Here is a 17,451-nt window from a genome sequence, read left to right as displayed (position 1 = left end):
GTGAACCTTTATTAGGGCCATGAAAACATAGGAAAAGCCTTGATGATTTCCTAAACAATTTGGTTCTCTCAATGTAAAAGGCCAAGGAATGTCTAACATCAAGCATGTGTTGCGTGCACTCAAAAGGTGTAGAGGGAGATGAAAATAGGGTAGGCAGTATTATAGGTTGATTAAGATGAAAATCAGATACAACCTTAGGTAAGAATGAAACATCTAGAGTGACCTTGTCCGGATGGAACGGCAGAAAAGGTGGATCTGATCTAAGAGCTGTCAGTTTGCTAGCACGTTTAGCCGACGTTATGGCTACTAAGAATGATGTTTTCAAGGAAAGCAGATTGAGGCTAGTAGTAGCCATTGGTTCAAAGGGAGGTCGGGTTAATGCATTAAGGACAAGCTGTAATGACCATTGGGGAAGAGGAGGTTGACGTGGAGGATGGATATTGCTAAGTCCCTTAAGGAATTTTTTTTTTCAAAGTTGGATGGGAGAAAAGTTTAGCTGCTTCCGAATGAGATGGTTGGTGCGTGACCACTGCAGCAATATAAACTTTCAAAGTAGAATGGGCGAATTCAAGATGAAAAAGATGGAGTATAAAGGTAAGTAGAGTCTTCAGTGAAACTGGTACTGCAGGTAAGATTTTTGATTTGACAAAGGAGAGGAATGCTCTCCATTTATGTTGGTAAAGGATTTTTGTTGATGGTTTTTGAGTCCTGTCAAGTATATCCCTTATTGTGGGAGAACCCTCCATGCTGTCAGTTTCAGAGATTCGAGATCGGGATGATAAATGAGCCCATTGTCCCACGTAAGGAGATTGGGGATAGACGGAAGATGGAGGAGGTCACTCGACATCGACCTCTGGAGGAGGAGACTTCTGGCGGGCGGGGCATGCACTCCACGGGGGAACATCCCACTAATTACATGTCTCTAAGCTCTAGAAACTTCCGAGAGTTCCTGCACAGGCACAGAACAACCCAATTGTGTGAATTCACAGAGGCCACAAAGAAGAACCAGTATTTTGAACTGTGCCTGTAAACAGACCAGCATCCAGTAGAGCTTTTGCAAGAGGGGGTTATGCGTTCCCTGTAACCAGCCCCAGTCAGCAATCTGGCTGCAACATTTTGCGGCCTTTGAGGTTTCCGAACCTTTTCCAAAGGCAGCCCCACATAGAGTGCATTACAGTAATCCAGTCAGGATGTAACTAAGGCATGTATTGCCACAGCTAAACCAGATCTCTCCAGCAATTGGTGCAGCTGGTGCATTAATTTAAACTGTGTAAACACACTCCTGGCCACTGCTGAAATCTGGGCATCCAGGCTCAGGGATCCAGAAGTAGACCTAAGGTGCATAACTGTGTTTTCACGGAGGTGTTACCCTCCTTTGGGACAGCCTGGATCCTTATTCTCTGATCTGCCTCACAAGGAGTATCTTTCTTTAAAAAAAAAAAACAGTTTTTGGAGAGTGTGTGAGGGAGAATGAGGAATTGAGAAAATGACTCTGAGGGCATGTGACTTACAGGTCCCATGCTGTTGCCTCAGTTCTTGAAAGACAATGTGCTGTTCTTGCTGCCTCATTCAAAAAAGCCAGATGTCATAGAAAAGGAAACGGTGCAGAAAAGGGGGCAAATCACATTATCAAGAGGTTCGTGAAATGCTATGGGAAAAGGTAGAAGGGATTGGGACCAACTTACACCCCAGCAGACAAGAGGTTAATGGCAATTGCTGAGCCGATGACTTCTTGCATATCTGACCCAATGATGGCCAGCTCCACCATCAGCCACAAGATAATCCGAGGGACCTAGGAAAGAACAAGGCTTTGAAAATGGGATCCTCTCGCCTTTCCCCACAAAAATTGATGTCTGGAAGGGGAGATGGGGGTGGCACTCAGCCCAGGGGCAACAGAATACTTTGCAGATGATCTCTGTTCAGATCCTTCACAGGAGTGTCTGCCTCTTCACTAGTAGCTTGATGCATGAGGGGGGGGAACGGGGGGTCATTTGTTTTATTTTTATTGAAAATATTTTTTGCCCAGCCTTTCTCCTTAAAAAGGACCCAAGCGGGGTTCTATCATTAAAAGACTATATTTAAAGCTAAAAACAGTAAGTAGACAAATGCTAAAAAGGATCAAAGTAATACCACACTAAAAGACGGTAAACAAAAATAACACTAAAAACACATTCAAAGCAATAAGGCACAAGAATCTCTTTAAAAACCCCACTTGCAAGGTGACAGAAAGGGGTGGCCAAGAGGAAAAGGGGAGAGGGCAGGAAATAGCCTTGTCCATCATGGGCAGTAGCCCCACCCAGAACATTGGGGGGGGGGGGAACACAGTGGGGAAAACAGGAGAGAGAGAGAGAGAGAGAGAGAGAGAGAGAGAGAGAGTCCAGCCCCTTGTTCCAGGCTGAGGATCTAGGCAGGGGATGGTGGAAAGATTCAAAGCAATTCCAGCTAATCAACTCTGTAATCAAGCAATGGTTATACAAGCCTTTTTTTCAAGTTTTTCCCTTGGCCCCTATCTTATATCACCATAGGCGCCACACAATAAAAAGCCCATAATTAGAAATCAAAACATTCTGGCTGAAAGGAAGATTCAGCACCTTCTGACCAACAAGTGCCTACATGCCTTTTACTTCCTAGTATCTGGTAAAGTCACAAACCGAGAGGCACCAATGAAATCTGTGACTGTGAAGCCAACTTTCACTTCAAAGGGTAGGATGGAGCGGGAGCAAAATCCACACATGATTTTAAGTCAAAAGATGTGGCAGCTACTCTCTGCTGGCGGGAAACCAAGAACACCCAGAATATTAACAAAAAAAGGGGGGAGATCTTTTCTCTAACATCTTAACTTCTTAACTGGTGTAAGATCCTTCCCATCTTTCTATGCCACCACAAAGAAGAAAACAGTGGCATTCCCCCGGGCCACACAGAAGGAGATAACACCTTGTGCTCGCTGGATCACCCCTCCCAAAAACCAGCTCTTTCCATGCAGGATCCAAGGTTTCTGATGTGACCTCTTTCTGGTGCAGGAAAGAGTCGTTCCTATACTACATATTATTCTAATCAAGTCTTTGCAGGTACTTCCTCCTCTCATCTATTCAGGAAAAATAGATTCTTGCAGGGACCTCACTTGACCTGGGAGACAACAAGAACCCACTTTTCTCTTTACTGAATGTGCTTTGACATAACTCCAGAGGAAAGCAAGTAGATATGTCAGGACCTGCACATATTCTAAGCAATAAGGCATTTTCTCTCACACACAACACACACAGAGGGATGTACGCCCCCATCACATATAATGCTGTGAAAGACTAAAAAGAGATTAATTAACACTGCTGAAAGAAAGGAAAATTTTGTAGTGGAATACAGTGGTACCTCGCTAGACGACCCCGCTAAACAACGAATCTGCATAACGATGACTTTTTGAGATCGCTATAGCGATTTGCAAAACAGTCATTCCAATGGGCGATTTTCGCTTGATGACGATTTGGTCTGTGCTTCGCGAACCGTTTGCTCGCAAAACGACGATTTCTACAGCTGATCGGCGGCTTCGCAAAATGGCTGCCCTGTGTTTTCCGGACCATGCTTTGCAGGACAGCCATTTTTACAGCTGATCGGCACTTTGCAAAATGGCTGTGCTATGGGCAATCTTCGCAAAACGACGAGGTATTTTCCCCATTGGAATGCATTAAACGGGTTTCAATGCATTCCAATGGGGAACGGGTTTTTGCATGATGATTATTTCGCTAAACAGCGATTTCTATGGGACGGATTATCATCGTCATGCAGGGCACCACTGTATTACATGCCAAGGGAATTGTGTCCTGCCAGAACAAGCCCAGAAAAAAAATCATCATAAACAAAATGTTATACGTTGCTAATGAAAATCAAGGCTTTAGCTGACTTCTACAAAAAACAGTAATTAGAACAATTAGGGAGGGAACAGTTAAAGCCACACAGGCGCTATGAGATCAATGACAAAAGAGAAAAAAGGAGTTCCCTGTAAGCCTTCTTGGAGATACACAACCCCTTGCTTGCTAGGTGCCTGGAAATACTTTGTGGAGAGAGGTTTTCTTTGCAAGTGGTTCAGAGAACGTTTGTTTATTTGCTTTTTAAAAAAACAAGCAGGTCCTGGCTCAAAAAATTAAAACCTGCGCAGGTGAACCTCCATAATCAGCACGGCCGTCCCAATGACTTTAAAAAAACAACAAGCAGAACAGCAGAAACCCATTAAGATACATCAAGCGCAAAGGCTCTTTTGATAAGTTTAGCGATTCTGTTATTTTAGGGAAGTACTGCAACAGCAAGGGGGATCTGGGAATCACAGATTTCACAATCAGCATCCCCAACTTGGGGTCTAGGTCACATTAACTCAACCGGACTCTGCTCTTTTAACTTGCTCCTCTTTCTCTTGTTCTTGCCTTTCGGGGTCTGCTGCCGCCTCCCTCACGGTATCAGCTCCCCTATGCAGAAGTGCCTCTCTGACCTGGGGCTCGAGCTGGACTTAGGACTTCGAGAACCACCTAGTCCTTTGATGAGTCACCTTGCACTGATCTCATTTCAAGGCTCCAACCCTGCTGGCCTGTTTCGGCTCTACGTATACCCCCCCCCCGCCGCCCCCAAATCGAAGACCATCCTATATTCTAATACGTAATCCTGCCTGGGATTTTAAACACATTAGGAGACCTGATTCTACAACAAGGTGGGATCCTCAGGCTCCGAAGCTTTCTCACACAAGATGGTTTCCAGCTGGACAGCTGACTCGCTCACCTTGGGGTACTGCCGGTTGCATACTTCTGCCAGGTGAAGTCCAGTCACCACCCCTAACCTTGCCGCGAGGCGCTGCAGGAGAAGCCCAATGACTGTGGACAGCAAGAGAACCCACAGCAGCTGAAAGAGCACAGAAGGGGAAAAGCAGGCAGGCTATGAGAAATCGGGAAGTCATCCAGCAAGACTGAAGATTTTGGTTACTGAAGAATGCCTGCTTTCTGCAAGAAGCCATTTCGGCCCCAGGCTAAAGCCTTCCTCACAGAGCCAGTGTGGAGAACACAGCATTTCAGCACATGTGGTTCTCTTTTTCAAGAATTCACTGCTCAAGCATAATACTGCTTATTAGATAAATACCAATGTTTCCTCGATATGTCCTCAACCTAAGAATTCAAGGTGCTAGTTTAAAAACTTCATCGATGCAGGCTCCCTTTATTTATTTATTTATTTATTTATTTATTTATTTATTTATTTATTTCGTTTCGTTTCGTTTCGTTTCGTTTCATTTCATTTCATTTCATTTCTATCCCGCCTATCTGGTCATATTAGTGGTCATATTAGACCACTCTAGGCGGCTTACAATAAAAAGCAACAATATAATTTTAAAAAACGTTACACCTGAACAAAGATAGAGATCGAAAAGAGATATAGAGAAAAAAAAGATCGTCAGGAGTTTTCTGTTGGGAAGGCCTGCTTATACATCAGCGTTTTTAGTTGTCTTTAGTCCCTTCCAACACCAGCCCACTAAAAACAGCTAACCTCCCCACCCAAGTCTCCTGAAGCACAGCTGCTGGACTAGGTTTGGCTCCAGATGTTAAGGCAGCAACTCCCATCAGCAATAGGCAACATACCCAATGCCGGGAGTCACAGTCCAGCAACAAGGCTATGTTATGTAACACCCAATTTTACTCTGGTAGCTCCTTAAGGAGCAAGCTAACCTGCGTGCACTACCTTCAAAAAATATTGTGTAATCAGTCAAGCTTACTTTTTTTTTTTTTTTGAATTATACCAGCTACAGGTATAAGCCAGAATTTTATTGCTGATTTATTCTCAGCTAAAGGTAACTGTGTAAGTCACAAAATCATAGATTCATAGAACAATGGAGTTGGAAGAGGGCTATAAGGCCACTGAGTCTAACCCTCTGCTCAATGCAGGAATGCAAATCAAAGCAGATCTAACAGAAGGTAGTCCAATTTTCTCTTGAAGGCCTCCAGCCTTGGAACGCTCACCACCTCCCAGGGTAATTGGTTCCATTGTTGTACTGCTCTAACAGTTAAGAAGTTTGACCTAACATTCAACCTAAATCGAATTGAGCTTTCTGTAGCCATTATTATGTATCTGGCACTCTGGGCTGATCCCTCCTCTGTATGACTGTTTTACAAGTGCTTGAAAAGTGTCATTGTATCTCTGCTAAGGTTAATGCAATTTTTTATGTACATGGAAATCAGCAGTAAAAGGCTGCACCCTGTGTTTTTTCTATCTAAGCTGTGCAATGATCTGCCTCTTTCAATATTTAAAAATGAATATGTTAAGGTTTAGTATGATCCCCCCCCCCAAGCATGGCAACAAATAAGAGGCTACGAAGAATTCCCCAGTCAGCATTCTGTTGTCTACACAGGTGGAGAAAGACAATTGATTAGATGCCCTGAGGTGAAACCTGTCGGTCACTACAATAGAAATTGATACTTCAAGTTTCCAGTCACAACCTTGGTTAAACCTGGTTTAACTACACACCCTTCAGCGTGAGCATGCAGCCAGATTTTTGGACTTCTTATCTTCACTACTAGCCTTGTAATGCCCAGCTTGATCAAGAGTCTTGCAGAATTTAAAAGCTCACCTGTTTGTGAAGCTTTAGTGATTAACAAATTGTTGATCACTGATAAAACCAATAAAGGGATATTTTTTGTTTTTGATTATTATTCTGCAGGAGCTGCTCAGCATTTACTGCCTTGCCACCCAGCCGTATGCTGCTGTCGGAACATCAGGATTTGGTTCTGACTGAGAAATAAGCACAGGAAACAATGGCAGGACCAAACCAACTCCCAGATGTGAAGGACGGAGTGAGACTGTTTCCTCTCACTCTGTATGGAGTAGATGCTTGACACCCACGTATCAGTAAGTTGGGAAAAACACCCTGCCAGAGCCATCCCATCTCACGGCAATTAATCTCCAGTGTAATTCAGTGTGGCTTAGTTTCAATGTGACTCAGAAGTTATACATGTCAACTCAGTTCTGCCAGAACACCTCCTCTTACTTTAAAACATGGACAATTCCCATAAATCTGACTGCATCAGGTGTTTACAAACACAGATTAAGGCAAGCATCTGTCAAGACAACAGCAGGCTAAAATTTTAACTCTGCTTTGATGCAAGAACTAGAATTAAAGCAGGATATCCTAACCTGCAGCCCTTCAGAGGCATTCAACAACAAATCAACCACCACCCCGCCCCAGCTAGAATGGGCACTTCTGGACACTGGAGATAATTTAATACTTATACTCCAACACATCCAGAGAGTGTTGATTTGGGAGTACACTTGATTACATCATCTTCCAGCTCTGCAATTCTACGGCGGGAACTGGATGCTCAGGATCAGAAATGTAATACGTACAGAAACCACTGAGCTACTTACCTTAAACCCTGCAACAGAACCAGACTGCAGATCCGATTCTATGTTGCCTGGATCCAAGTAGGCGATACTCATGAGAAAACCTGGCCCAGTGAAGGCCCAGAGTTTCCGAAAACTGAACCATGGGTGCTATAAAAATAGGGATGAAGAGATTGAAAAAAAAAGATATTAAATGTATGTTGTTCACAGATAAAAGAAGAAGTAGGACAATAAACGTGAAATATCAAACAACGCAGAAAACTGATCTATTGTTATTGTTGTTGTTTTCCTTTATTAGTGTTTTAATTTCCAGGAGTGGGAACAGGAGAACAGCAACACAAAAACGCTGCAGCATGCCAACTATAGAGTATATGTGGCAGAGCCCTGTTCTGCTGGATAGCAGAAATCCAGGTCTTTCCAACTGCATCCAGGAAAACTGAGGTTCCTTAAAATGTTAGTGGTGTCAAGGATGTGTGTGTGTGTGCGTGCGTGTGTATGTAATGATATGGACTGGCAAATAGCCTTGAATAACATACTGTACTAATGCCAGACTGCAGGGGTCAATTGGGAATAATCTAGGCACCACTTGCAGTTGACGTGGAGAAACCATGGGGCCCAATGACTCAGTGGAAGAATTTTGTGCTTCCCAGAAATGATACCTAATTATGTGCTAAATGTACATTCTCTGGAATAAAAAGGGAAAAGGAAAGGAATGCATTTTACCTGGTGGAGGTGGAAGGTTCTTGCAAAGGTTCTTATTTTGTGGCCCTATTGATTAAAGCCAAAAGCGAAGACAGAGAGAACCTTCTGCTCACAAAGAAATGACCAGCCTTGGATAATCACAGACTCCTGTGCTGAATTCCAAGGCGCAGCCCCTCATTATAGGAGGGCTTTGGGTTCACAGGCTGAAAGGGCTCGTTCCTGAGCACTTAGCTTTGCCTGCACTGCTCTTGCTTAAAATGAGCAGCTATTCATCCGGTCATTTCAAAAATTGAAGAAAACTGGTTGCTGATTCTAAAGAGCATTGTTGTTTGGTTCATTCAACCGTCACTCTAAGGTAGCAAGGAAATTTGCTGGCCACTGCTCCCCACCACACCCGCAAAAGTAACAGGAAAGAACAGACAGCAATTTCTTACTGGAAAGGCCTTCGAATAGTGAGATGAGTCAAGATGTATGTTTTGCATTTTGGAGGAAGAGGGGCGGGGGGAGGAAAGGCCCCTGTGCAATTTCCTGGTTCCATAAATAAATAAATAAATAAATAAATAAATAAATAAATAAATAAATAAATAAATAAATAAATAAATAAATAAACAAATAAACAAATAAACAAACAAACAAACAAACAAACAAACAAACAAACAAACATCTTCTGGGAGACTTTTTTCACATGAGTCTGAGGCGAATGCAGTGATCACCAATACTGGGGCCCTAAATGCTGCTGAACTACAAGTCCCATAATCCCTGACCACTGGCCAAGGTGCCTGGGTCATAAGCCCAACAACTTCTGGAGATCCACATTTGGGAGCCATTGGCGTCATGCTTCTAAAACCCAGGTACCCAAAGCATGTTCCTTTAAAGCCAAACACCAAAGACAGCCTTCGTTTTTACGGTTTACTTTTCAAAACACCCTCCCCTCTATCTAGGTCCCTCCACCTCGAGCAGTAGGGCCAATGGGACAGGGGAAGCTGAAGTTAAAATCATCTGCAGAGACTCAAACTGGGAGAGGTTATTTTAAAGGATTTAAAGAACAGGAGCTGCCCCATCTCAGAAGCATCCATCCTTGTGTTTTTATACATCACTAACCTGAACCAGAAAGCAGCAAGCCCCAGGGCCATCGGGCCACACAGAGATACAGCTGACAGTCTCGTGGAAGGAGGCTGCCTTTGGTGTGGTTCTGCCGGGTGTCCTTCTCATCAGTGAAAGAATGTTCTAATCATAGTTTATTGCAGGAGACACAACTTTTCCCCAGGAAGTCAAAGCACTCACAGTCATGGAGGGGCATGACTGACTGGGCAGCCTCCACTGTAAAAGAGTTACTTGCTCTCTACATACTGGCAGTTTTGGGCATGAGGTTGTGCAGGAGCTGGGAAACCTACAGATTTCACCCCGCTCCAAATCAGAAGTGGTGCCAAGCCCAACCCCCACTGACCTTCTCATCTTCAGGTATAGGCACTTTCTGATCAAAGTAGGTAGTGAATTCATCGGTGGAGTCTGACCGTTGCGGTGGTGCTGTGCCACTATAAATGGTGCTGACACCATCCCCAGAGGAATCTTCTGCAAATACACAACGACAAACGTTTCTATAAAGGGCCCGTAGAAAGAGAGAAGCAATGCACGGGGCATCCTGTTGGCTCCCCTAGCCACAAATTCCAAAGCAAACATTTGCCTCTACATCACAGCCCTCACCAATGCCAAGACTAGGGACCAACATTCCCTCTAAGCTGTGCGGGTGAGCGGCAGCCGTGCAGCGATGCATCAGCGCTGTGCACCCGCAGCCAGTGTTGCCACCCAGCACTGGTGGAAAATTAGAGGGAAAATGGCTGGGGCCCCAAAACCCAGGAGAGTTTTGATCTGACTTGATTCCCCACACACAGCGCCAGTGTTTCGAACAGAGGCACAGAAAAAGTGGCATTCCCTACAGAATTACTATGGGCACAAGGCAGAACACATACAGTACAAACATCATACATGTGATACATCGTAAGACAAGACTCTTTCAAAAAATTATGACTGCCTATTTAAACTGTTCCTATTTCCTAGGAGTAAGCTACACTGCACAACAGGATTTACTTTTGAATGCATATGCCTAGAATTATACTCTCAATTAAGTTAAAGATCTGGGGGAAAGACTTGTCTGTCACTGTTTTATCTATCTTTCAGTAATAAAACAGCAGAAATAATGGTTGTAACTATCTTTACCTTTGAGTATCTACATGTGTTATGACGTCCCCCCCATTCAGGCAAATGAACTGCAGGATAGCTCAGTAACTTAGGGCTCTGGCTGTGGAGCCAAAGGTTGGGAGTTCGATTCCCCACTGGGCCTCCTTGACAGGGGCTAGACTCCATGATCCAGAGGGTCCCTTTCCAGCTCTGCAGATGATGATTATAAAGAGCCTGGGACCAACCTGAGCACAATCAACTTTGATTCACATGAGGACCCTTACCACCCGATCCCATCCAGGTAGCATCAAACATGTTAGAGTAGTTCATATCCATAACTGAGGTTCATCAGATGAAATTCTGACATAAAATTTGACACTTAAAAAAAGGATTCACTCCCAAATCAAATTGTGAAGTTTTCTTTTCCATGCTAAGACAACACTGAAGCCAAGAGCAAACCAAGTCCCAAAGATGAGAGCATGAAGGGGTGAAGCAAAGTGCCTTCCCAAACTCTCAAGAATTCCTCACAGTGGTGATGGGGGAAAGGAAAGGTGAACTGATGGTGTCACCTAGGCATCTGCAAAATAACACACCAAAATAATGCCTTTCTAGCAAGAGGACCCCACCTGTTGTTTCGATGCAGCTGGGAACTGGCAAGATTTCATCCCAGAAATGGCACTGAGGCCAATGAGAGAGAGAGAGAGAGAGAGAGAGAGAGAGAGAGAGAGAGAGAGAGAGAGAGAGAGCGGTGTTGTGTGTTGTAGATGCGCCCTGAGATTTGGACTGGGTATATCCACAACACACAACTTTTTAGAAAGTATTCAAGCACTCCTTAAGGAATCATCACAGTACAGCCTATATACTCTTCTAGTGGGCTTCTGAAAGCCAACCTAAGAGGAGCCTGCTAGAGAGAAAGGAAACTGACTCTGAGTCGCTCTTAGATCAGTCGTTCCCAACCTTGAGCAACCCAGGCAATTCTTGGACTACAGCTCCCAGAACCCCTGGCCAGTACAGCTGGTGGTGAAGGCTTCTAGCAATTGCAGTCCAAGAACAACCTAGTTTACCCAAGGTTGGGAACCACTGTCTTAGATGAAAATCTGATCTTAAAATCTTGCAAGATAGCAGTTTTTTTAGACAAACCTAGAAAATGAAACAAATTCTGGCATGACCTAGAACCCATCTATATCCACGGCAGGCACAGGAGGAGAGCTGACTTCCTTCACCCATTCTTGTTTGCGGTAGTTGGCAACCTCTGGCTCTCCAGACACTGCTGGACTACAACTCCCCTCAGTCTTACCCAGCATACCAAAATACAAGGAATACCAAGAATTACAGCCCAACAGGATCTGAAGGGCCACACGCTTCCTGTTTCTGACCCTAGTGAATAATACATCAAAAAAGGCTATGTAGCTATAGTTCCACAGGAGGAATCCACCTAAAACATTTCCCTCTATCAGAGGGAGAAATTACAAGAGACTAAAAATAATGTTAGATCAAGACCCAAAACTTTGCTCTCCCCCACCCTCCTCTCTCCATAGCAGCTCCCAGCACTCCAGTTATACTCACTCCTATACTCTAGCTTGTATTCTGCATGCGGCATTCTGCATCCAGAGACCAAGAAAGCAGAGCTTCCCTTACACCTGCCTCCTTGGATGTGTGGAAATGATCAATTTATAGTTAGAAACAGTGAACAATAAACTCGTGAACACACAGTTTCCTCTTGCAAGAGTGAACTGGTTTCCTCCTCCTCCTCCTCCTCCATCTCCACCTTCCCCGCCTCCCAAATAAAAGGGAGATGCCACTCAGCCGATCTGTTTACCTGGAGAATTTCAAAGAACAGCCTCATTGTGTAACGAAAACCACAACCACCACCACCACCACCACTGCAGGAAGAATGCCACCCCCAGAAGGGGCCAAACTCACCTTGTCCAGCTAAGTGAAACAAAGACGGGAAACTCTTAAGGAACACTAATTGTCGCACACAAGATCCACCTGCTGTGAACCAACTTCTCAGAAGTTGTGCTTTGAAAAGTTGGCTCCTGGACAGAAACTATGTTAGTACTTCATGGCTGTGGCAGAGAGCAAGAAGCTGGAATGTTCACCTTCGGAAGGTGTGTATACTGCGCAGCAAACGTAGATTGCTAAATAAAGTACTGCATTCCATGGAAAGCCTGAGGAACCAGTTGAGCCTTCTCTGCTCACAATGAGCCACACTGTGTGGTAAGCCAGAGGAAGCAAGGCTTTCATCAAGTCTGGAGTGGGCAGGGGATACTTCGGCCAGTGCAGGAGGTTTTGACCTCATGGCAGTGACTCCTATCTACAACCGGCCAGGGCCAAAGGAGGATTGAATAAGCAATCTCTCCGTTGCTGCATGACAGGGAACACCAAAATGGTACAGACATTTTCTTTTTGTTTGTTTGTTTGTCTGTCTGTCTGTCTGTTTCCACTGGCAAGGCAAGCCATTAAAATAACTCTGCCCTTACTTCATCACCTACATCAATGATTCCCAAACTTAGGTAACCCAGGTGTTCTTGGACTGCAACTCCCGGAAATCCCCACCTGCACAGCTGGTGTTGAAGGCTTCTGGGAACTGCAGTCCAAGAACACATGGGTTGCCCATCCTTGGGAAACACTGATTTACATAATTATGAACTACAATGGTGCCTCGCATTACGACTTAATCCGTTCCAGCGAAATCGCTGTAGAACAAAAACCTCATAATGTGAAATTAAAAAGCCCATAGAAACGCATTAAAACCCGATTAATGCATTCCTATGGGCTTGAAACTCACCATCCAGTGAAGATCCTCCATAGCGCGGCCATTTTCGCTGCCCGTGCAGCGAGGAATCCGTCCCAGAAAAGAGCGGGGAGCCCTTTTTTTAACCTGGTGGCCATTTTGAAACCACCAATCAGCTGTAGGAAAATCATCGTTTTGCGAGAATCGGTTCTGAAGCAGGGAACCGATCATCACAAAGCGAAAAAAACCCCATTGGAAACATCGTTTTGTGATCACGTCTGCGATTGCAAAACCTTCGTCATACTGCGATTTCGTCGTTAAATGGGGCACTCGCCTTGCGAGGCACCACTGTATTTGACTGAGAGGAGAATGCAGACACTCTAGCTCCATGTCCATTTTGCCTCCTCCTCATCTTTTTATCATCCGTCTTACACATTAAGAACTAGAGGTTTTCCTCCTACATATGTGTTGCCACAACCCCTCGCTCAGACACGAGACAGGAGGAAAGACTGACATGGTTAGAGATCCAAACCACACACAGATAAACTATTATTTGCTGTTGGCTAATGAATGCTGATTTGCCATTAGATCTGAACCCAGAAATGAGGCTTGCCTCTGGCACGTTTCCGCCAGTCAATGTGGTTTATTCCTCAACTATGGAGAAAAAAAAAGAGCTGAACAGAAAATATACAAAATGGACATAAAGGTCAGAAATGGAGCAAACAAGCCATAGTTTATTATCAGTCATCTACTGCAGTGGTTCCCAAATGTGCGTAACCCACGTGTTCTTGGACTACAACTCCCAGAAACTCCAGTCACCACAGCTAATGACGAAGGCCTCTGGGAAGGGTGGGCAAAGCATGGCCACTTCAAGATGCAGCTCGATTACAACTCCCTCCAACGCTAGTCAGCACCGGTTATGGGGAAGAGCCCCCGGGAGCTGCAGTCCAACAAAATCTTGAGGGTAATGCTTTTTTCACCCCACCTTTAAAAGCTCACGTATGTAAAATGGAAACAGAGAAAACTGTTTAATCTTGGCCAGAGGAAACTGGCCAAGGTTAAGAAAAATGTTTCTTTCCACAGTTATTTTATAATTAGCCTATCTCCTCTAGTGTGAATAATAAGAGAATGGACCCCTGTGTGATACCAATGAAAACAATGCCAGATGCAAAGGGCCATGAGTCAAGCCTCCTCATGTTCATGATTCATCCAGTCAGTAGACTCTACACAAGTAACGTGAGCAAGGACAGTTTAGATCATAAACTAAAGGCAACTGTTGAGTATTATCAATAACGCAACTGTCCTGACCTAACAGCGCGGTGAAATCATGGTGGAAATTAGAGTTTTGCAGAGATCGGAGAACAATGGGGTTCTGCATGCAGAATGGAGCACCCCTCAATCCTCTTCTGGGCTACAATCGATGAAATATTGTCAGATATATTAAAAAAAAAAACATCCTTGCAACATGTTTGGTAGTGAGTACATCTGAGTTAGTCTACTATATCTGGCAAATTTAAAACTGCTTTCTATTCTCCATTTATCACAGCTTTGACAATGCAGGGGAAAAAAGAGACAAATGCATGAACTATGCAGTTTTTCCTATGTATGAAAAGCCAGCTCAGATTCCTAAAAATCGTATTTTAGAAATGCATTCTTTGCAACTCACAAGTTGATATCTCAGAAAAGATTGAAAGGCATTGTTTAACTAGTTTACTTTGCATTCACAGGCTCCCTGAGAGCATTCTGTTAGAAAGAAACGTTAAAACCCAGAAAGAAGGAATGTAAGGGCTGTTCAATTGATTCCACAACGCTGGAAAATTCTGCTTTTGCAATGCAACATGATTCTACTCAGATGCATGTCCAATCTCAATTCACTGAAACTTATTTCCAAGCGTGTGCATATATAGCATAACAGACTTGGGGCAATTTCCACAAGGTTGTCCCACAGTTCCTCTAGTACAGTCATGCAGCATCTTTAAGGCTAGCAGATTTGTTGTGATACAATCATCTGTGGACCCACAGCCTACATCTTCAGTCTCGGAGGAAAGGGAGCATCCCCTGGGGAACATGATACATGGCCAGTCTTGTTAACCTTCTCGGTGGGGTGGAAAACCAGGAAACGCCCATAGTTATCTCTCCTCTTCCAAGGAAAGGAGGGGCAAAACTTTCTTCTGCTTGCCAACATACCACAAAACAGAGGGGGGAAATGCCAGCTGTAGAGCAGGAGGACTTGCTTTCTCTTCATCCACCTCCTTCCACCTTCCAACCAGGCTGATGTGAAGTTGGTAAGGCTCAGGATGCAGTGCTTCTGCCACTGCAGTTTCCCCCTCTTCCACTGTCCCCAAGTAGGATCAGAAGTACATTATTTATTTATTTATTTAATTGCTGCATTCTCAATGTGCTTTTCCACTGAGCAATTGCACTCAAGTCAACTTACAGGCTCAAGAAGGAAAGGTAAACAAACCAACAAACCAGATGCAATTAAAATTCCCTAATAAATAAAGCCATTAAAATAACACAGCACCCAGTAAACATGAAACAGCATTGCAAGGTCAGTTTGAAGACATTTCTGTTCACACCCCTTTCTAAATCAATGATAAAGGGAACCAGCAGCCAATCTGACACAATCTGGGAGCAACATCAAAGAAAGTCCTCTCAAACAGGATTTCACAGCTATTAGCATTTTCAAGAAAGCCATTTGGCACTGTAAAAACTTAAAATAAATTTGAACAGGGCACAACAACCCGTGCAGTTTTTTCAATACAGGGACTCTACAATTTTAATAATACAAACTCATCATGCGGCATGCTATGCCAAATAAATTTCTCAGACACTCTTCAAGGGCAACTCTATGTAGAATGCATGGCAGTAGTCAAGTGGCTATGTAACTAAGAACGGCTTGACTCAAGTGGTTAACACCAGGATGCACTGCCCGTGACTCCCTTCGTCCATATCTGACTGTAATCCATCCTGACCAAAAAACCTGCAAGGAACATATCTGAGGAGGTGAGAGAAACCAGACTAATGCCAGCCAATTTCTAATGCACTGTTTCAGTACTTCAGCCCTCCTGACACAACTGGATTCCTCACTGTAAAAAGAGTGCACGCTGTGGCGTTCCAACACTTGCATAACAGTTCTGCCCTGAGAAGTCGTTTCATGCCTCCTTGTCAGGCCAATAAAAGCAGAGAGACTCTTTGCTGAGTTTCAGGCCTGTTTAAAGGAAGGTTGTTTCAGGCAAATGAACGGCATGGAGACAGCACGCAAAATAATATAGATTTTTCCTTCCAAGAAAGGGAGAAAGCATTTCAAGTTCAAACTGAATTTTCAGTACTTGTATGAAAAGTAAAAATGAACAGGCTAAGGACATTTAGGAAGTTAGGTTAGGCATCCTTCAGTCTTGAGAGACTATGGTAACGTGCTCTGTATGGAGGACTTGGAACAGCGTCTAGTGTGGCTGAGGAGACCGATTGGAGAGTGACAATCCCTTCCACACTGGAGACAAATCCAATCTGTCCCCTGTCCAGCTCCCTAGTTTTGCTGCTTTTGTGACTTCCTCTTTGCCTCAGCCAGCTGAGCAAGGGTCTCTTCAAATTGGGAGAGGCCATGATGCACCGCCTGCTTCCAGGCTGAACGCTCAGATGTTAGGGTTTCCCATCTGTTGAGGTCCATTCCTAGGGCCTTCAGATTCCGCTTGCAGATGTCCTTGTAACGCAGCTGTGGTCTCCCTCTGGGCCGCTTTCCCTGCACTAATTCTCCATACAGGAGATCTTTTGGAATCCGACCATCAGCCATTCTCATGACACGACCAAGCCAACGTAGACATCGCTGTTTCAGTAATGTATACATGCTGAAAATTCCAGCTGGAATTTTGGAAGTGGAACCAAGGGATCTATTGTTCCAAGCGGCTCAGTGAAAACACAATAACAGAGGACTGAGCTTCACGCATGCCTGCAGCTAGGATTCTAGTCCACATGGAGCAAAATTCATTCCAACCTAGAAACCATTTATAATTAGGAAAACATGGCATGGATAGAGTAGGAATCATCCTCTGTTTCTTCTCAATAAGAAACTAACAGGCTTATACAGACAAGGGCCTGAGTAACAATACTGCAAAACATTTCTCAGTTAGAATAAAGAGACTCAACCCAACTAGCAAAGGGCTGTAGCTGAAATGGCAGAGCGCACCATTTGTATTCAAAAGATCGCAGATTCAGTCCCAAGCATTTCCAAGAAGGGCTGGGGAGCCACCACTAGCCAGGATTAAACATTAAATCACATCAATAAATGGCCCAGTATAAGTCACCATTCTATTAAACTGGTCTATTTAAATTAATCTGAAACATCCTCTAGTTTAAATCTACTGTTAAAGGTACAGTCGTCACCTTGTGGAGAGGGGTTCAGGAGAATTATTATTTTCTTCGTAGATGAATAAAGGCCAAAATAATTTTGGTAGAAGTCATTTATATAA

The 17,451-nt window shown here is 44.0% G+C and overlaps 1 protein-coding gene across 4 annotated transcripts in view; it reads right to left on the bottom strand.

The window, feature by feature from the left end:
* The window catches only part of SLC11A2 (solute carrier family 11 member 2), a 66,076-nt gene that overhangs the window by 34,600 nt on the left and 14,025 nt on the right, over positions 1-17,451 (bottom strand). For 3 of the 4 annotated variants that reach the window (XM_078384618.1, XM_020784525.3, XM_078384619.1), the window contains exons 3-6: positions 9,515-9,639; positions 7,390-7,515; positions 4,762-4,881; positions 1,686-1,792 (exon numbers count right to left, since the gene is read on the bottom strand). In XM_078384618.1, coding sequence (XP_078240744.1) covers positions 1,686-1,792; positions 4,762-4,881; positions 7,390-7,515; positions 9,515-9,639 — 478 coding nt within the window. Of the gene's footprint in view, positions 1-1,685; positions 1,793-4,761; positions 4,882-7,389; positions 7,516-9,514; positions 9,640-11,811; positions 11,970-17,451 lie in introns of those variants that run through there. The other variant, XM_078384620.1, reaches the window with a different exon arrangement.

Source organism: Pogona vitticeps, chromosome 2 (genome assembly GCF_051106095.1).
Source record: "Pogona vitticeps strain Pit_001003342236 chromosome 2, PviZW2.1, whole genome shotgun sequence".
In the NCBI taxonomy this organism is placed as follows: domain Eukaryota; kingdom Metazoa; phylum Chordata; class Lepidosauria; order Squamata; family Agamidae; genus Pogona; species Pogona vitticeps.
The sequence above is the reverse complement of the archived record's forward strand: the minus strand, read 5'-3'. Positions and strand labels throughout refer to the sequence as shown.